Raw genomic sequence first — 21199 nt, 5'->3', positions numbered from 1 at the left:
ATTCACTCTCAGACTCACACACATACACTTACTCTCACACTCAGACTAACAGACACACACTCACTCTCACACTCTCAGACTCAAACACACACTTACTTTCACACTCTCAGACTCACACACACATACACTCACTTTCACACTCTCAGACTCACACACACTCTCAGACTCACACACACACTCTCACACTCTCAGACTCACACACACATACACTCACGCTCAGACGCACACAGACACTGACATCTCACACTCTCAGACTCACACACACTCTCAGACTCACACACACACTCACCCTTACACTCTCAGACTCACTCTCACTCTCTCAGACTCACACACACATACACTCACTCTCACACTCAGACTAACAGACACAAACTCACTCTCACACTCTCAGACTCAAACACACACTTACTTTCACAGTCTCAGACTCACACAAACACACACTCTCAGACTCACACACACACACACTCTCACACTCTCAGACTCACACACTCAGCGCGGCGTTCGGGGGGGGGGGCAGTTGGATGAGTGGGCATGTTTACCCTTCCCCCCCACCCTCCCTGACATCGTCAAGCAATCGCGGCGTTGCTCGGTGTTCTGTAAGGAGGGGATTGCATGAGTGGGCGTGTTTACACCCCACCTCTACCAGTGGCCGCCCCGTTCGGCGTTTTGGGGGGGTGGGAAGTTGGATGATTGGGCGTGTTTACCTTCCCCCCACCCTCCCCGACATCCTCAACCAATCGTGGCCTTGCTCGGCGGTCGGTGGGGGGGGGCATGGGTGGGCTGCATTCTGATGCACGACAGACAAATAATCCCTGGTGGGCAGTGTGGAACCTGTTGTTCCAACCTGTATCAACGTTTAACCTACTCACACCGGCTTGTGCCTGCCCTCACAGTCGGGCATATTTGCGGAATACACCACGCCGCCGTTGACCCTGGCCATTGACCGTTACCACCAGCTCCCTCCGCAGGAATGTGTTTTGCTCGAATTTTTGGCGCCCCACTTAACTTGGGGCCCTAGGCGGCCGCCTCATTCGCCTTCATGGACGGGTGGACGCCCCTGTTCAGTTACAATAACTTACTGGATTCTGAATTGATGTGAATTTTAAAAAAGTGAATATTGATTATTGATCGCAAGGGGAAAGGTCGGTGTTCACTCATTTTAACAAATGTTCACCGTAAGTGCAAGCAAAAGTCATCAAAGTGAAACTGCACTGAGTTCAAATTCAAAGCAGATTCTGCTCCTTTATTTCAATTTCTATTCGAAGTAAAAAAAAACTATTATCACGCACAAATTAACTGAATAGTTTATTTATTATTCAGTAATAGAGGGTGTCAAAACGCAAAGATAAAATACAAACACAGGGGATATTTAGGGAGAACATTGATTTTTCGTCTCACAACAAACGAATAATTAGTCACAATTTTAATCCAAGCCTTCGAAGAAAAAAAAATCTTGAGAATTGCATGGAACTCCACCGAGCCGAGTCAGTGTTACACGCAGCATGCAGAGTGTCAGGCGTTAGGCACATGTCACCGAAACTTTGAGAATAAAGTTAACTTTTAAAATAAATAATGAAAACGTTGTAATGTAAGTGCCAAGATAAATTAAATAACCCCGTGTCTTAACTTTTGGGCCAACCTGTATAATAATGTGTAATTAATGTATACTGTATGGTAAATTCACGTAGAAGGGAAGTAATAAAATAATAAAACATAATAAAATACTTCTCACGACGTTTCAGCCACAACGCAAGCAGCCGTCCTCAGGTGAAGAACAGGTCTGTCGAGAAGACAGAGTCTGAATGACAACCCCAGGCTTGGAGCGTCTTTTTAAGCTGGGTTGGAGGGGGGGAAGAGCGCCTTGACAAAATAATTTGCATATCAAGAGGAATTTAGCATATTTATGGGAAATGCGTAGGAGGTGGGCTGGGGGGTTTCAAAGTCATATTATGCCCGTGCATTATGCAGGATTAGCAGCATCAAAAGGAGCGGGTAGGGGGTAGCATTAACAAAGGGAGGGAATGTCAAGGCGCTCTTCTTCCACCTCCAACCCAGCTTATATATATGCTAAATTCCTCTTGATATGCAAACTATTTTGTCAAGGCGCTCTTCCCCCCCTCCAACCCAGCTTAAAAAGACGCTCCAAGCCTGGGGTTGTCATTCAGACTCTGTCTTCTCGACAGACCTGTTCTTCACCTGAGGACGGCTGCTTGCGTTGTGGCCGAAACGTCGTGAGAATTATTTTGTTTTATTTTTATTATTTTATTACTTCCCTTCTACGTGACTTTACCATACAGTATACATTAATTACACATTATTATTATCTGTAATTAATGTAAAGAACCAAAAACATGAATCCCTGCAGTCACGAAAGCTTTAAATCGAAATGTATACTGTATGATTAAATATATAACAGATGACGTTTCAGGCACTGGCCCTGCTTCAGAGCACGACACAGTCCTTCATGACGTCGCTAATAAGAGGCTGGCCCAAAAATCAGGACACATCGGGTTATAATTGTGTTAACAAATAACAGATTGTTATTTAGTTCAAGATTAATGCACGAATTATCTTTTAAAATTAAGTTAATATCTTTAAAAAGTTTACAGCTGCCTTCTTTTGCATACGTAACGACGAACTGAACTCGTTCGTCTTTAGTCAATGGCCTCTTCTTCATAGACTATTTGGCGAGTTAAAGTGAGTTTGGGGTTCCTTTAAAAATAGATTATGTTTATATATTTGAGACATTTGATGCAGGTTGTCCATCGGGTCGTGGACTAAAATTGTATTTCTTTTGGTGATAAAATAGTCCCACGTGTGTTGGGATCCAAGTCAAGATGGGAGGAGCAATTGTCGATGTTTTGACTACGTTGTGTGGCAGGACCCAACCATGACTGTGGCGTGTGGAGCAGAGGGCACCTCGTCCGGCAACGACCTCACGGTCTTGGCCCCCACCTCGTCCAACGAGGTGCTGGCGGCGGCAGACGAGAGGCTCTGCTCCCAACCCAGCTGCCTTCCCCATGGCCTGCCGGAACCCTCCCCGGTGCCAGCCACAGCACGAGAAAACATCAGCGTGTCTGTGCTGCCTGCACCCCAAGGTGAGCGTGCGACCACGCGACCTCGTGGCCTCTCGTTAGGGTGGCGGCCACCAATGTATGGGCCGCTTTGGAGCCACTGCTGTTGCCGTTCACGAGTAACACGAGGAGCTCTAAACACCCAGCAGCCAACGTGACAGGCACATCACATTTTTCGCTACCTTGAGATTTAAACTTAAATGTGGAGCAACATCTTTCTGGTTAAGAGTAGCAGCACGGGTGCTGCTGGCTGGGGCTACTGAACACAGTGCCATGTTAAACTTTCGTGGGAAATGTACAGCCGTGTGTTTGTCCGAAGTACGAAATGTGATCGCTGTGCTTCTCCTTCTTGCAGTTGGCGACCCCCGCGAGGGATCCCGCGGGGCTGTGCCCGGGACCCCCTCCCCGGATGAAGCCCGAGGCGCGGCGCGGGTCGCCGTGCCGGAGCTGACGGGAGCCGCGCAGGCGGCGGCGGGGCCGCGTCTGGGGGCGGAGCCTCAGGTGAGGGGGCGGGGCCCCGGGTGGCGGGCGGGGCGGGGCCCGCTGGCGCCACTCAGCCAATCACAACGCTGGGAGTGCACGAGTGGGGGGAATTGTTATTGGATCATGATCGGCGACGTTTCGGGCAATGGTCCTTGTGCAGAGCACGTCAACAGTTGTTAGACCCTTTATAACGTGGCCTGTAGAGGGTGGCCCAAAAGTCAGGACACGCAAAGTTATTGTATTTATCTTAACAAATCACAAAGGGTCATTGAGTTTATTTTTAACAAATGTTAAAACTGATATCCATTACCATTTTGAAATGCATTTAGCACCTTTTTTAAATTACAGCTACCTTTTTTGCATGCATAACAACGAACTGAACTCGTTCGTCTTTAGTCAATGGCAACTTCTTTGAATATTTTGTCAGTTTGGGGTTCCTCTAAAAATCAATCGTCTATATATATTTCAGAGACATTTAATACAGATCACTTATCGGTTCATGGAATTAATTTGATTCATTTTGGAGATAATTCAGTCTCACGTGTGTTGGGATGCCAGTCCGGATGGGAGGATTAATTGTGGATGTGTTGACTGTGTTGCTGTGGCAGGGCCCAACCATGACTGTGGCAGCTGGATCAGAGGGCACCTCGTCCGGTAACGACCTCACGGTCTTGGCCCCCACCTCGTCCAACGAGGTGCTGGTGGCGGCCGACGAGATGCTCTGCATGCAACCCAGCTGCCTTCCCCATGGCCGGCCTGAACCATCCCTGGTGCCAGCCACAGCACGCGATAACATCAGTGTGTCTGTGCTGCCTGCACCCCAAGGTGAGTGTGCGACCACGCGACCTCGTGACCTCTCGTTACGGTGGCAGCCACCAACAGAAGGGCCACTTTGGAGCCACTGCTGTTGCCCATCATGAGTAACACGGGGAGCTTAAAATACCCAGCAGCCAACGTGACAGGCATATCACATTATTCTCGAATTTGAGCTTCATACTTCAATGTGGAGCAAAATCTTTCTGGTTAATGGTGGCACCACGGGTGCTGGCTGGGGCCATGTTTTATCTATAATGGGAAATGTAGACCCAGAAGTACGAAATGTAATCGCTGTGCTTCTCCTTCTTGCAGATGGCGACACCCCCGAGGGATCCCGCGGGGCTGTGCCCGGGACCCCCTCCCCGGATGATGCCCGAGGCACGGCGCGGGTCGCCGTGCCGGAGCTGACGGGAGCCGCGCAGGCGGCGGCGGGGCCGCGAAACCAACCACAACGCTGGGAGTACACTGGGGTGGGTATTGGATAATGATAGGTGACGTTTCAGGCAATGGTCCGTCTGCAGAGCACATCACAGTTGTTTGCCCTTTCATACCGTCGCCGATAGAGAGTGGCCCACAAGTTAGGACACACAGATCTTATTGATTTATTTAAACAAATCACAGAGGATTGTTTTGTCATGGTATTAATTATAATAACAAAAAAAATGTTAACTTTTAGACTAAATGATTAAAACGTTGCAATTTCAGTGGCACGATGAATGAAACTTTTGGGCCAACCTGTATTTTGCACTCCTATCATGTGTTGATATTGTTCGTTGTTGTAACATTCTTACCTACCCCAACTGGACACCTATACGAAAGAGCTTTATAACTCATCGGATTCCTCCAGTCTAAATATCTATTCTGATTCCGATAATAATGTGTAATAAATATATCATGTGTGGTTAGATATAAAAAGCGACGTTTCAGGCAATGGCCTTTCTGCAAAGCACATCACAATTGGCCCTTCATAACGTCACCTATAGAGGGTAGCCCAAAAGTCATGCCACATAGTGTCATCATTTTTATTTTAACAGGTAACAAAGCATTATGTTGTTTGTTTTAACAAATGTTAAAACTGACTTCTGTTTACATTGATGCACGATGTACGAATGAGCAGTCACAGCTGCCTTCTTTTGCATACGAATGACAATCAAACTCGTTCGTCTCTGGTCAATTTCCTGTCCATTTTTTCAATGTCATCTGAAAATGAAGAAGAAAAATAGATATTAATAATAATATCAAGTTCAAGTTCATTTATTAGGTATAGCCCTGTGAGCCATTCGGCTCTTGAATCGGGTGCAACCACAACAAACAAAAGAACATGAACAAGAAAACATCTTAAAGTGATTATGTGACTATTTGCAAACAGAAAATCCAAGAAAAGACGGCAAAACATTGCAGAAAAAGCACCGTACACCAACGCTGTGTGCAAAAATCCCAGTGGGATGCAAGTCCGGAGTGAAACATTTTATTTTAGGCCACTAAATAGCAGTGGCAGCTCGGGGTGTACATCTCCTCTAGAGCAGTTTTGAGTGAAGATATCATAGGTAGTGATTCAAGTTGCAGTTTATTGGCAATAGCATTCCAGACCCTGGGGGCATCAATAGAAAAGGCCCTTCCTCCAGTATTTGTATGGCAATAGGGAATCTGAAGTTGGTAAATGAGCGAAGACCTTAGGTCAAATTTGTTCTTTGAAACTGAGAGGAAATCCCGCAGATAATCTGCGGATTTTTTTGGAAGTACATTATGAATCAAAAAGATCTGGTGCACAAGCCGTCGAACATTAAGAGATGTTAAGTTTGACCCAATGTAGAGATCACAGTGGTGAGTCCTATATGGGCAGTTCAGTGCAAATCTTAAGGCCGAGTGATACATTGAGTCAAGCTTCTTCAGTGCAGTATTTGGGGCTGATTTATACACGATGTCACAGTAATCAAGTAGAGGCAGTACGGTAGCTTTTATCAATTCCAAACGGAACATAGGGTGGAAGCAGTGCTGGTGTCGATACAGAAAACCTATTGTTGTCTTTTTACCAATATAATCAATGTGATCTTCAAAATTCAGTTTTGAATCAAGGATGACCCCAAGATACTTATAGATCTTGACTTGCTCTATTTGATCATTATTTAAGGAATGTTATTGGGGAAAAATAACTTCCCGCTTTAGTCCTGGTGAGGAGCATCGCGTAATTGCCCGTCACGTGACGGGTATTTTCACGTCGTAAACGATCCACTGTGTTGTGACTTTGTCGATGACGCCACCTCTGCCGTCTTCCTCCGTTTAATCGACGTCTTCTTTCGTCTGCGACTCTTCTGGATTCATCTGAATGAACTCAAAATTACGGAATGTGACGTACCGAATGTAATTTTATCTTCTCCGAGAGTAATGTATAACAAACCTGAAAATAAAGAATGAAAAATTGTAAATCACCTTCATCATTCTAATAGCTGTTGGAGTTTCCTTTCTGTCGGGAAGAAAGTAAACGAAAAGTATCAATCGAAAATTAGTTTTGCAAACTTTTATTTTTTTCTCACCTGTGAGAGTGAATGAAACAATGTAAACACGCAGTTCTTGATTTATGTTTGTTGCAAATGCGCAATTGTTGTGGTAATTATTACATTATTATTTTATGTATTGACTTACTGGATTCCCTATTTATGTGAATACTAAAAAATGAGCTGTTTATAACCCGGAAGGACGCGTCGTTGTGTTCACCAATTTTCGCTCAAAACGTGAGCAGAAAATCGCTTTTACCAAAATGAATTTGCACTCAGTGAGAGGAGCGGCCCTAGAGCAGCTGCTGCCAGCAACTGGCAACGCCCTCGGCCAACCACCCAATGGGCGCCCCAAACCCCAAGGCCAGATCCAGGCTGAGGTTTCTGGTAAACTGGGAAACATTATCCCCCGATTTTAGGTATGATGATAACTTAATGTTTTAAGCGGATTTTTTTTAAACAGAGGAATAATGATTCGGTCTGTCCAGTTCGCCCGTCTGTCCAACCAATACATTCTCAGGAATGTTGAGAAGTGAATTGTAATTCATATTCCCGCTGTATGCGCACAGGAATTGAAATAATGACATCGTCGTTATTTTATTTGTATTTTTACTGGTAGTAACCTCCTGGTTACACCAGCCCACAGGGGATTATTTTGTCCGTCCGTCGTGCAGGGAGGAGCTGGGTTCGGAGGGAGGGGCTGGGTGGCGAGGGTGGGGCTAGGTAGGGAGGGTGGGAGGTGGGAGGGGTGGGGCTGGGTGGGGAGGGGCTGCTCACCCCGTGGTGCCCTTAACACGTTCCTTCGGAGTGGGCAGGTAGGAACTTGGTTGGACAGCGCGCCGTTCAGGGGGGGGGGCAGTTGGATGAGTGGGCGTGTTTACCCTTCCCCCCCACCCTCCCCGACATCGCCAACCAATCGCGGCGTAGCTCGGTGTTCGGTGGGGAGTAGGCCTCAGCAAGGTAAGGTAATTTACCCTTTTTACCGGGTAAAAGAGTAAAGGTGTCAACATGCCAAGGGGTAAGGTCAAGGGTAGGGTAAAGGTAGCTCGGAAGAATTACCCGGTAGGGTAAATGTAGCGCGAAGTATTACCCGGTAAATACGGTACCTTGTTTACCGCTAAAAGCTCCAGTGGCGCAGTCCATGGCCTCCATTTAATAAGTAATATTACAAAATATTTTTTTAAAACACGCTTTCATTAAATGTACGAGTAATAACAGAACTCCACGACTCCAGGAAGTGGCCCCGAAGCTTGCCATAACGTAAGGGACCGTGGTGATTTACAGCCAACGTCAGTTGAGCGTGGACAATTAGACCCAAGCCGAAACATAACATATTAAAAATCATGTAAAAAAATTTTCATGATAGAATATAGTATTGTCATCAGTATGCCATGAGTATACCAAGTGTGCAGTCGATACCACATTAGGAAGTGGGTTAAAATTGAGTTACAAGATTTGAGGATACGACAGCGATGACAATGACGACAACGACAACAATGACAAGCGTGTAAAATTGGAATCATCGAGAGTACTCTATATGAATATAGCGCGCTATCTAGCATTTACCGTTATAAACCTTTTTCATGTGTAGTACCCTAGTAATTACCCTCTAATCGGGTAATTTGTATGGGGTAAGGGTAAAAGGTAGGCTCTTGCTTTTACCTTACCTGCTAAAGGGTAAAAGGTAAGGGTAGAGTAATTGTATTGTGGTAAGGTAAAAGGTAGGGTAAAGGTAGGCTCGTTGTTTTTACTTTTTAACTTTTACCTTACCTTGCCGAGGCCTCGGGGAGGTGCATGGGTGGGCAGAATTCCGGATATGCACGACAGACAGACAAATAATCCCTGGTGGGCAGTGTGGAACCTGTTGTTCCTACCTGTATAACACTCTAGGTAACTAAGACTCACACACACATACACTCACTCTCACACTCTCAAACTCACACACACAACTCTCACACTCTCAGACTCACACACACTCACTCTCACAGTCTCAAATTCACACACACATACACTCACGCTCAAACGCACACAGACACTGACATCTCACACTCTCAGACTCACACTCACACTCTCAGACTCACACACACTCACCCTTACACTCTCAGACTCACTCTCACATTCTCAGACTCACACACACATACACTCACTCTCACACTTAGACTAACACACACACACTCTCACACTCTCAGACTCAAACAAACACTTACTTTCACACTCTCAGACTCACACACACACACTCTCACACTCAGCGTGGCGTTCGGGGGGGGGGCAGTTGGATGAGTGGGCATGTTTACCCTTCCCCCCCACCCTCCCCGACATCGTCAACCAATCGCGGCGTTGCTCGGTGTTCTGTAAGGAGGGGATTGCATGAGTGGGCGTGTTTACACCCCACCTCTACCAGTGGCCGCCCCGCTCGGCGTTTTGGGGGGGGAGGGAAGTTGGATGATTGGGCGTGTTTACCTTCCCCCCACCCTCCCCGACATCCTCAACCAATCGTGGCCTTGCTCGGCGGTCGGTGGGGGGGGGGGCATGGGTGGGCTGCATTCTGATGCACGACAGACAAATAATCCCTGGTGGGCAGTGTGGAACCTGTTGTGCCAACCTGTATCAACGTTTAAACTACTCACACCGGCTTGTGCCTGCCCTCACAGTCGGGCATATTTGCGGAATACACCACGCTGCCGTTGACCCTGGCCATTGACCGTTACTACCAGCTCCCTCCGCAGGAATGTGTTTTGCTCGAATTTTTGGCGCCCCACTTAACTTGGGGCCCCATGCGGCTGCCTGGTTCAACTTCATGAAGGGGTGGACGCCCCTGTTCAGTTACAATAACTTACTGGATTCTGAATTGATGTGAATTAAAAAAAGTGAATATTGATTATTGATCGCAAGGGGAAAGGTCGGTGTTCACTCATTTTAACAAATCTTCACCGTAAGTGCGAGCAAAAGTCATCAAAGTGAAACTGCACTGAGTTCAAATTCAAAGCAGATTCTGCTCCTTTATTTCAATTTCTATTGGAAGTAAAAAAAAAAAATATTATCTCGCACAAATTAACTGAATAGTTTATTTATTATTCAATAATAGAGGGTGTCAAAACGCAAAGATAAAATACAAACACAGGGGATATTTAGGGAGAACATTGATTTTTCGTCTCACAACAAACGAATAATTAGTCACAATTTTAATCTAAGCCTATCAAGAGGAATTTAGCATATATATAAGCTGGGTTGGAGGTGGAAGAAGAGCGCCTTGACAAAATTATTTGCATATCAATAGGAATTTATCATATTTATGGGAAATGCGTAGGAGGTGGGCTGGGGGGTTTCAAAGTCATATTATGCCCATGCATTATGCAGGATTAGCAGCATCAAAGGGAGGGGGTAGGGGGTAGCATTAACATTCCCTCTCTTTGTTAATGCTACCCCCTACCCCCTCCCTTTGATGCTGCTAATCCTGCATAATGCATGGGCATAATATGACTTTGAAACCCCCCAGCCCACCTCCTACGCATTTTACATAAATATGCTAAATTCCTCTTGATATGCAAATTATTTTGTCAAGGCGCTCTTCTTCCACCTCCAACCCAGCTTAAAAAGACGCTCCAAGCCTGGGGTTGTCATTCAGACTCTGTCTTCTCGACAGACCTGTTCTTCACCTGAGGACGGCTGCTTGCGTTGTGGCCGAAACGTCGTGAGAATTATTTTATGTTTTATTTTTATTATTTTATTACTTCCCTTCTACGTGACTTTACCATACAGTATACATTAATTACACATTATTATTATTATTATCTGTAATTAATGTAAAGAACCAAAAAGATGAATCCCTGCAGTCACGAAAGCTTTAAATCGAAATATATACTGTATGATTAAATATATAACAGGTGACGTTTCAGGCACTGGCCCTGCTTCAGAGCACGTCACAGTTAGTCCTTCATGACGTCGCTAATAAGAGGCTGGCCCAAAAATCAGGACACATCGGGTTATAATTGTGTTAACAAATAACAGATTGTTATTTAGTTCAAGATTAATGCACGAATTATCTTTTGAAATTAAGTTAATATCTTTAAAAAGTTTACAGCTTCCTTCTTTTGCATACGTAACGACGAACTGAAATCGTTCGTCTTTAGTCAATGGCCTCTTCTTCATAGACTATTTGGCGAGTTAAAGTGAGCTTGGGGTTCCTTTAAAAATAGATTATGTTTATATATTTGAGACATTTGATGCAGGTTGTCCATCGGGTCGTGGACTAAAATTGTATTTCTTTTGGTGATAAAATAGTCCCACGTGTGTTGGGATCCAAGTCAAGATGGGAGGAGCAATTGTCGATGTTTTGACTACGTTGTGTGGCAGGACCCAACCATGACTGTGGCGTGTGGAGCAGAGGGCACCTCGTCCGGCAACGACCTCACGGTCTTGGCCCCCACCTCGTCCAACGAGGTGCTGGCGGCGGCAGACGAGAGGCTCTGCTCCCAACCCAGCTGCCTTCCCCATGGCCTGCCGGAACCCTCCCCGGTGCCAGCCACAGCACGAGAAAACATCAGCGTGTCTGTGCTGCCTGCACCCCAAGGTGAGTGTGCGACCACGCGACCTCGTGGCCTCTCGTTAGGGTGGCGGCCACCAATGCATGGGCCGCTGTGGAGCCACTGCTGTTGCCGTTCACGAGTAACACGAGGAGCTCAAAACACCTATCAGTCAACGTGACAGGCGCATCACATTTTTCGCTACCTTGAGATTTAAACTTTAATGTGGAGCAACATCTTTCTGGTTAAGAGTAGCAGCACGGGTGCTGCTGGCTGGGGCTACTGAACAGTGCCATGTTAAACTTTCGTGGGAAATGTAGAGCCGTGTGTTTGTCCGAAGTACAAAATGTGATCGCTGTGCTTCTCCTTCTTGCAGATGATGACCCCCGCGAGGGATCCCGCGGGGCTGTGCCCGGGACCCCCTCCCCGGATGAAGCCCGAGGCGCGGCGCGGGTCGCCGTGCCGGAGCTGACGGGAGCCGCGCAGGCGGCGGCGGGGCCGCGTCTGGGGGCGGAGCCTCAGGTGAGGGGGCGGGGCCCCGGGTGGCGGGCGGGGCGGGGCCCGCTGGTGCCACTCAGCCAATCACAACGCTGGGAGTGCACGAGTGGGGGGAATTGTTACAGGAAAATGATAGGCGACGTTTCAGATAATGGCCCTTCTGCAGAGCACATCACATCAATTACATAACGTCGCCTATATAAAATTGCCCCAAAAGTCAGGACACAGAGTTACCGTATTTATTTGAACTAGTCACAGAGGATGTTATCAAAATTAATGATAGTTAAATTGTTAACTTTAAGAACAAATAATGAGAACTATGTAATGTCAGTGTTAAGATAAATTAAGTAACCCTGTGTCTTAACTTTTGGGCCAACTTGTATTTTGCACTCCTATGATGTTTGTGTTGTTCGTTGTTGTAACATTCTTACCCGCCCCGACTGGACATCTGTGAAAAAGAGCTTTATAGCTCATCGGATTCCTCCCGTATAAATATTCTGACTTTGATAAAAACGTGTTTTACATATATAAAGTATTCTTAAATATATAAAAGCGACGTTTCAGTTAATGCCCCTTTTTCAGAGCACATCACAGTTGGCCCTTCATGACGTCGTTTGTAAGAGGGTGGCCGAAAAATCAGGATTAGTGTATTTATTTGAACAAATCACGGAGGATTATTTAGTTTAATTTTAACAAATGTTAAAAATTAATTTGATTAACATGAATGCTCGATTTATCTTCTGAAATGCATTTATGACCTCTTTTAAACTACAGCTGCCTTCTCTCTCGCATGCATAACAACAAATTGAATTAGTTCATCTTTAGTCAATGGCCGTTCTTCATATAATATTTTACGAGTTAAAGTGAGTTTGGGGTTACTTTAAAAATACAGGTGTATACTGTAAATATATTTTTGCTTCTGAGACAATTCATGCAGATCGCCCATAGGTTCATGGACTAAAATTGTATTTCTTATGGTGATAAAACAGTCCCACGTGTGTTGGGATCCCAGTCCAGATGGGAGGAGTAATTGTGGATGTGTTGACTACGTTGTGTGGCAGGACCCAACCATGACTGTGGCGTGCGGAGCAGAGGGCACCTCGTCCGGCAACGACCTCACGGTCTTGGCCCCCACCTCGTCCAACGAGGTGCTGGTGGCGGCCGACGAGTGGCTCTGCACGCAACCCTGCTGCCTTCCCCATGGCCGGCCGGAGCCCTCCCCTGTACCAGCCACAGAGAACATCAGCGTGTCTGTGCCTGCACCCCAAGGTGAGTGTGCAATCACGCTGACGTCAGTGGCATCTCATTAGGGTGGCAGCCACCAACGCAAGGGCCGCTTTGGAGCCACTGCTGTTGCCGTTCACGAGTAACACGGGGAGCTCAAAACACCCAGCAGCCAACGCGACAGGCAAATTATATTTTTCGCGAACTTGAACCTGACACTTAAATGTGGAGCAAAATCTTCGTGGTTAAGAGTAGCAGTACGGGTGCTGGCTGGGGCTACTGAATATCCACGCCAGCCCCATCGGCAGTGCAGCGCTCTGCGATGACACCGGCTTCCGACCCTTTGTGCAGAGGAGGACGACGGCATTCCAGCTGCACGGCTCTCGTTGTTTGCACCGGAGCGGCTGAACCTCCGGTGGGAGAGCGACGTCTGCAAGGGTGCCGGCCTGCGCAACCTGGGGAACACCTGCTTCCTCAACGCCACGCTGCAGTGCCTCGCCTACACGCCGCCGCTCGCCAACTACCTGCTGCTGCAAGAGCACTGCAGCACCTGTAAGTACCCTCCCCCCTGGCACTCTCGTTTACCCATGGGTTAGGTTATTATGTCAGTTATTTTGCTGCGATACATTTCCCACGTGATAAGCCACTTCGTTGAGCTATCATTTGTGGTCCAGGTCGCTTCTGAAGAAGCTAATAGCTCAGTGGGCTTTATCTGGGAAGATGAAAAAAAAGTTTAGTTTTATTTGTAGATTTTTAAAAGGTGATTTGTTTACCTTTCCAATACTTTGTACTCTGATCGTTTTTTGTATTGTTTGGTGTTGTAATGTTCTGACCCAGTGCCCCTACTCGACATTTTTTAAACAAAACCTCTTAGCTTATCGGATTCCACCAGTATAAATATTATGATTTTGATAAACACGAGCACATGTGGCGATAATTTTTAATAGGTCGGACAGATGTGATGCAATTGGTACTTAGACGCAACATTCATTGCGATTGTTGCTGGTGCCAGGATTCTAGCCTTTCTTGTTACTCCCCAGCTGGGCTGAGTGCAAGTGGCGTGCGCTGACGGATTGTGCCACCTGTGCTCTCGTTCGCAGGCCAACAAAGCGACTTTTGCCTGATGTGTGTCATGGAGCATCACATTGTCAGCACGTTCAACAACTCGCAGAGAGTGCTGACACCCAAGGTCATAACTAAGAACATCACGCGTGAGTCCCAATACTACGTTCACACTTGCACTCGCAGGAGAAGTTATCCCCCGCGATCTTTCTCCATCTGTGTTCCAAGTCCTTTGCACCACTCCTTTTGCCATATATGTTGGGGAGCTCTTTAAGGATGTCATCAGATCCTGTACCTGTCACTTTGTCCCCATGTCCATTTCTCTGCAGGCATCGCCAAACACCTGCGCATTGGGAGACAGGAAGATGCCCACGAGTTTCTGCGATACGTGGTAGATGGCATGCAAGCCTCATGCCTCTATGGCCACAGCGAGTGAGTACTGCGCGCCAGTCAACATGCGGCAGTCGTTCTGCAGTTTGGTACCTCACGGCTTCCTCTCGGTTTTCTGCACGATTGTACTTCAACGTCTGTGAAAAGCTACTCACACTTTTGTGTGAACACCTGGGAGATGCAGAGGACCGGCCCTGCTGACACCACGGTTCTTTCACCTTGGCCCTGACGTGGGCCATCTTTTGTTTGTGCATTTCACATTGCCGATAAATATCGGGAAATTGATGTCTCGATGTGCGGTGTCCCCGTGACGACATTCCTCGTGTTGACGAGCGGCACGTGGCACGCCGAGCACAACAAAAGCGCCGGGCAACAGCACCGCGTGATGGCTGCCAGCTTTCCCCCAGCTCTGTGGCTGTTCCGTGAAGGTGGCTGCCCTGTGCAGACGCGACCACGTTTGGTTGCTACAGAGCACGCGTTGCAGTGCTGAAGGGAAAGAGTGAATCGACAGCTCGGGCAATGGTGCAACTCTCACACACGTGTGTGCATCCGGTAAAGGTGTTACTACTGCTGCTGCTGTAACCACCGTGTGGTGTCGTTCTCTGTGACTGGCAGGCTGGACAGATACACGGAGGCTACCACCCTCATTTACCAGATCTTCGGGGGTTACCTTCGATCACGTGGTGAGTTGTGCGCACTCCTCTAGAAACTTGTTCACCGCGAGCAGCAAGTGCACCATCACAGTGTAGACGTGCTCGCGTCGCAGCGTTTGCACACTCTCACGCACGTGCAACACAGAATAACCTTTTACCAGTTGGTGAAAACTACCAATTACCAATGTCAGTGGGGAGCGTGCATTTAGTTTTACTAAGTAACATGTGACGTCCCTTCCTAATGCGTGTGTGCTTGTGTTTTGCAGTGGAGTGCATGCAGTGCTGCAACCACTCCGACACCTTTGACACGTGCCTGGACATTGCACTCCATATTAATGTAAGCAATGACGAAGCCATCGATTAACAGTTATAGATCTACGTACGGTGCGAAATAAGTTAAACGTACATACATCGCATACGTGAACAACAACCCCCATTCGCCACTAAGTGGTGGTGATGTCACCACGGTGCTTGTGCCAGCCTGAGTGCACTTTAAGGCCATATGAAGTGTCGAACGCCCGCTGGCAGGTCACGGGACAGACCCAGGTGCCATGGGTTGACCGAGATGACTGGCCGATGCACCACCTGTGCTCCCTGCTGTGCCAACATCCACCACACACACGCCTACCTGAATCAGCCACTTAACATCCAAACACACTGCCGGTAGCGTACGTGATCTCTTTTTTTGGTCGTACGATTTCATACAAGATGCGGGTTTTCAGAATTACCGTCACAATAACATTCTGCAGATGTTCATGGAATGCTTCTTAGAGTCCTCATTTGCGTTTCACTCTGTCGACCAACAGAACTCATCAGATCTTGTGGAGGCATTTGAAGAGTTTTTTAACAAGGAGACGCTGGACGAATACACCTGCGGAATGTGAGTTGGGCATCGTGTGTTGACACCCTGGAATCATTTGTAGCTTCAAAAGTCTGCAGATTAAATCAAATTATAATAAAATATTTTAATAAAATTTTATGTAAATACATTGAAAATAACTTACAATATATAATAAAAGTAACAATTTTTTATTTTAAGAAATTAAGAAAAATTAACAAACAACAAAAAGAGAGTAGACTTATTGTTTAAAGTTGGGTAACGCGTGCGATGGCTGGCGTTGTTGTTGTCGTGCAGGTGCTGCTGCAAGGGGGAAGCGACGAAGACGATGGCTCTCCACCGCCTGCCCAACGTCCTCACCGTCTCCATCAAGCGGTACAACCTCTACGGCGTCAAGATCAACCGGGTAACGATTCTGCCCCTCCACATCGTTCGAATTAAATTACTTAATGACAGCCCTTTGTCAGTTCAACGCTGGAGAAAATGCCTCTCCATGTTGGAATAGGTCCGACAGATAGACTCGCCCCCCGTCATGTGACTGTAGAATTTCCACCACTTGCTCAGGGCTATGAACAGGAGATGAGCACCGTCTTCAACGCTCAAATTAGCGAGACATCACGTCACTTTGACGTGTAACTTAGATGGTGCCCATCTCTGCTGCCCACCCCACCACCCCTGCCGTTTCCTCTCCTAACATTTGTCTCTGTGCACTGCCTCCCCCTCCTGTGCGCTGCCTGTAGAACATCACCTACCCGGAGCACCTGGACATGCAACCCTTCACCTCAACGTCTCAGGGCGAGCCCGCGATCTACTCCCTGTACTCGGTGCTGGTGCACAAGGGAGCCAACTCCAACAGGGGTCATTATTATTGCTACAATAAGGTAATTCCATTCGTTACTATCAAACAAAAACAACGCACATCTGCAATGCGCCCATAATGTTACCAATGTCCGATAGGGAAGAATAATTAAAAGTCTTGTGTATGTTCTTGCGTCTTGATGCACTCATGCAATTTCTACTTAAAGTGTATACTTTATTTGTATTTAGTGACTTCCATAGCATTTCTACACTTTGCACTCCAATCGGTGTTGTATTGTTTGTTGTTGTTGTAACTTTCTGACCCGCCCCGACTGGACATTTGTTTAAGAGCTTCGTAGATCATCGAATTCTTTCAGTACAAATAAAGATTCTGATTCTGATGAAATTGGTCCAAGGTCATCCATGCAGTGATATATTCAGGCAGATCGTTTCGTAACTTCAGCACCATCACAGCAACCGTAGCACGCTCTGACAAAGGGGTGATGCTCTTTACGAACTTGTTGTCTAGAGTGTGTATTGCGTGTTGTTATTACATCAACGGAGGAATCTGGGTGCAGTTGTGTAAACATTGTAACCAAGTGTAGCTGTGCTTTGACTGTGCGCAGATCAGCGATGGACAATGGTGCTGCATGAACGACTCCAACGTGCGGCACGTCGACACCAAGGCTGTGATGAATAAGCAGGCCTACGTGCTCTTCTATATTCGGTAAGTCACATTCTCTCCCCTCCACTTTAACCTGCACTTACAACCGTCCCCCAGACCAGCTCACTGGAAAGATATTGTCTTGTGCGAGCAGCAGTGTCTCCTTTAAAGGCAGGTGTTAACGGTTTGCGACGCGTTGGTGCGTGCATGCAGGTCCCCAGAATTGAACGCGCCGCCAGCGGAGAGCTACTGCCCGCTGGAGCACGTCAAGGCGACGTCCTGGTCGTGCCTTAAGCGGCCCCACTCGGCGAAGGAAGACCCCGGACCCAGTTACCGGACAGCAGCTCTCCTCACCGGCGCGCAAGGTAAAGGATGGATTGGAAACGCCGTCCTGTGTGCGTGGAAATGCCCAGGGAGAATGTACACCCTGACAGCGCATCATTTAATATTAAGGGAATGGTGAAGTACAGCGATCTTCTTGTTTATACTTTAGACCGGTTTTGTTTCATTCTCCCAATGTCGAGCGGTTTGGACTTTAGCGCCATCATCTTCTTTATCTCCAGAAACCCAAGATGTCGGACCGCCCCAACGGGAACAACTGCCGGAGCCACTGCAAGTGCGACGGCAGGAACAGCAGCAGCAGCAGCTACCGGCAACGCCAGACACGCAACAGCCGTTGCCGCTAGTCCCAGAGCAGCCACCACCACCACCCCGATCTCACAGCAGCCGCTGCCATTCCACCAGCAACCACCGCCAGTCCTACAGCAGCCACCACCACCACCGCCGCAGGTCTCATAGAAGCCGCCGTCAGCACCACAGCAGCTGCTGCCACCGCGTGTCCCACAGCAGCCAGTCCAACAGCAGCCAGTCCAACAGCAGCCAGTCCCACAGCAGCCAGTCCAACAGCAGCCAGTCCAACAGCAGCCACCGCCACCAGTCCCACCACAGCCACCGCCACTCTGGTCGCACAGCAGCCACCACCGGTGTAACAACTGGCACTCGCCCCACCAAGATAAGTCGCTGGTTAAAATCCATGATCACGTGTCTAACCTTTTGCTTCCCCTCAAGATCAAACTAATTTTGAGAGACATTTTACGAAGGCACCAGGTAGAGGCTCACCATGGCGTCGCCCGCCCCCCAAAATGTATTCATCGCCGGCTCCACCACCAGCCTCTGAAATCACTTGAACATCATTGGAATCACCATAGACTCGACATTCTCACTCGACGACCACATTCTCAACACAATAAAGAGCTGCAATCACTAGCTCAAGGCCTCATGCACGCCCGTCCAATGCTGACAGCCGTCCGACGAGATAGAAAACATTTAAAGCAACTCTGACCTCACAATCCACGAAGAAAGAAAATATTTTTAAGTTCACTAGGTTTGCTTTCTACCTGATGACGATTGCTTGTGTTGCAATCGAAACGTCGTATTCTATTATTTAATTTATTTATTTTCTACGTGACTTTACCGAAAGAACCAAAGAGTATTTACACTATGAGACCTCCTTTACCAGTGGCAAAGGAGGTCTCATAGTGTAAATGCTTACCCCGAGCTCTCAATACTCTGATAGTGTGCTGTTTTTGAGTTGTACGCCTTTTGGCGTCTTCTGGTCCAACACCAATGGAGACTAGGCTCTAAGAAAAACTGTCTCGGGTGTGGACCAATCAACTTCAAGGACAGTGCATATCATTATCAAAGTTGTTTCTTTTTATTTGCATTTTGACTGCTTGTGTTGTGGTTATTGCAAACATGATGCCTTGTATAAAGGTGTCAGTTTTGTACCAGTTTAAAGGGTAAAAACCTACTATAACCAAAGAGTAATTCATGCAATCACGAAAGCTTCAAATCAAGTTTTAATCCACGAAGACTTGAAACACCCAGCACGAAAGTGCTTAAAATCACGCCAGCCATTCTGGGAAACAGGAGCCAAGATCCATGCAGGCGGCACCAACCCATTATGTCTTGGGGTTGCTGTTTATTCCCTGGCCAATCATCAAGAGAGTTGGCACCAGGAACGTCATTGTGATGGTGACCGCAAAATGAACTGTCCCATTACAAATGAAGACCGAGATTGCATCCTCCGCAACGCGAGGCCGGAGTGCGGTCTCAGTGAGGTCGGGCAAGGTATTCCCGTACGGTTCTTGTCTCTGTTCATGTAAAATGCGGGGCTTTTATTTTGCGTTGTCTCGGGGATTAAAAAAGTAACCGCTGTTGCAAAGTGTTTATTTATTGAACTGTGAATACGTCGGCATTTTTTAAACTACATATCTGTTACTTTTTTATGTACGGGGCGTGCACATTTCAATGGACACGCTAACCGTAGCGCCAAGCCGTTACCACGTGAAATGTACGGATAAATGATGAACTTCGCCAAGCACTTTATTTCCATCATCCACAATACCTCCAGAAATAGCGGTTTCTGAACTCGTGAATGTAGATCGGTGACAATTCGGTCTCCTCGGGGTTTTTATCGTTTGTACAAAAGCAGCTCAAAGTGTGGGAAGGGAAAGCGAGATTAATGTTTTCCAGAGATTTTGTCTACCTCGTTTTGTATTTGCACTTGAAATGAATATATACTTGTCGTGACAAACACTGGTCTCGCTTCCATTTATTACTTTGCCATCGCAGTGTGTGTGTGTATGTGTCTTTGTGTGTGGGTGTATGTGTGTATGGGTGTGGATGTGTGTGTATGTGTTTGTTTAAATGTGTGTGTATGTGTTTAAGTGTGTGTATGTATGTGTGTATGTGCGTGTGTCGTGGGGAGCGATAGTGCAGCGGTTAGCGCGCTGCGCTATGAACCCGGCCACCCGAGTTCGATTCCCGCTCACGGCCAACACCAGTGACGATTATCTGAACCGGTCCCGGGCCTCCCCTAGGTCGACTCAGCCTAAAATGAGTACCTAGTGCGATGGGTAAACATCGCCGCTAGGGAGACAAAGGCGGTCGGGCGTGGTGCTGGCCACCCACCCCCTCGTGTGCCGTGTCGGCCTTCATAGGTGCTCGCTAACAGCACTTGCCCCTACAGTCTGTTAAGGCTATAAGGGGGATCTTTGATCTTTGATGTGCGTGTGCTCGCTAACAGCACTTGCCCCAACAGCCTGTTTGGCTATACGGGGGGTGTTTGTCTTTGTATGTCTGTGTGTTAATGGGTGTGTACGTGTTTGTGTGCGTGGATGCGCGTGTGTGTATGTTTAACTTCTTTAGCACCACACACAGCCAACCGTGCTAATCTGAGGTGTGGGGGAACGACAACAAACTAAACACAAACAGCAGAAGTGGCGTGCAACTAGCACAGGAGTACACTTGTGTACACGTGCACTTGCTGTACTTGTCAGAAACGTGTGTGGGTAAGAGGTCAACACCGCCTTGCTGACCTAATTAAATGTTGAATATAAAAAGTGGATAGAAGGTAAAGGTACAGCCCCTGCGGTTGTTCACGCCACTGCCGGCAAATGGGGCCTCCACGAGAGGGAGCTGCAGAGAGCCCCTGTGAGGGTAATTGGCCTACTCCTCCACACTGGCCAGGAGGTCTTGGAAGAGGAAGTCGTCAAATATGAAGTTAGATAAACCTGCCGCTTACAACATTTGACCGTAACGCGTTTGGTGGCGACGCGCTTCTTGCCGGGCCCAAATCCAGGGCGGCGTGTGAAGAAAAACGGGGCCCAGAGAATGTTG

At 47.4% G+C, this 21199-nt stretch overlaps 1 protein-coding gene across 1 annotated transcript; it reads left to right on the top strand.

The window, feature by feature from the left end:
• The first annotated feature begins 11230 nt into the window (after positions 1 to 11230).
• Positions 11231 to 19891, top strand: LOC133361716 (ubiquitin carboxyl-terminal hydrolase 36-like). The gene is made up of 14 exons (XM_061580716.1): positions 11231 to 11438; positions 11768 to 11883; positions 12951 to 13158; positions 13465 to 13665; positions 14214 to 14324; positions 14505 to 14607; positions 15181 to 15248; positions 15485 to 15555; positions 16025 to 16098; positions 16354 to 16462; positions 16797 to 16937; positions 17481 to 17581; positions 17732 to 17883; positions 18082 to 19891. Exons 1-14 carry the CDS (start codon positions 11231 to 11233, stop codon positions 18594 to 18596), a joined length of 2178 nt encoding a protein of 725 aa, XP_061436700.1. The 3' UTR covers positions 18597 to 19891.
• The last annotated feature ends 1308 nt before the right edge of the window (positions 19892 to 21199 follow it).

Source organism: Lethenteron reissneri, unplaced genomic scaffold, assembly GCF_015708825.2.
Source record: "Lethenteron reissneri isolate LAM-NWPU_2019-01 unplaced genomic scaffold, ASM1570882v1 scaffold_1207, whole genome shotgun sequence".
NCBI lineage: Eukaryota > Metazoa > Chordata > Hyperoartia > Petromyzontiformes > Petromyzontidae > Lethenteron > Lethenteron reissneri.
Note: the sequence above shows the minus strand (reverse complement) of the source record. Positions and strands in the feature narration are given on the sequence as shown.

Bases quoted from the DNA above. Each gene is read 5' to 3' on its own strand.
- LOC133361716 (XM_061580716.1), top strand. From the start codon at position 11,231: ATGACTGTGGCGTGTGGAGCAGAGGGCACCTCGTCCGGCAACGACCTC. The intron at 13,666-14,213 runs GTAAGTACCCTC...TCTCGTTCGCAG, and splicing joins GCAAGAGCACTGCAGCACCT to GCCAACAAAGCGACTTTTGC. The intron at 17,582-17,731 runs GTAAGTCACATT...GCGTGCATGCAG, and splicing joins TACGTGCTCTTCTATATTCG to GTCCCCAGAATTGAACGCGC.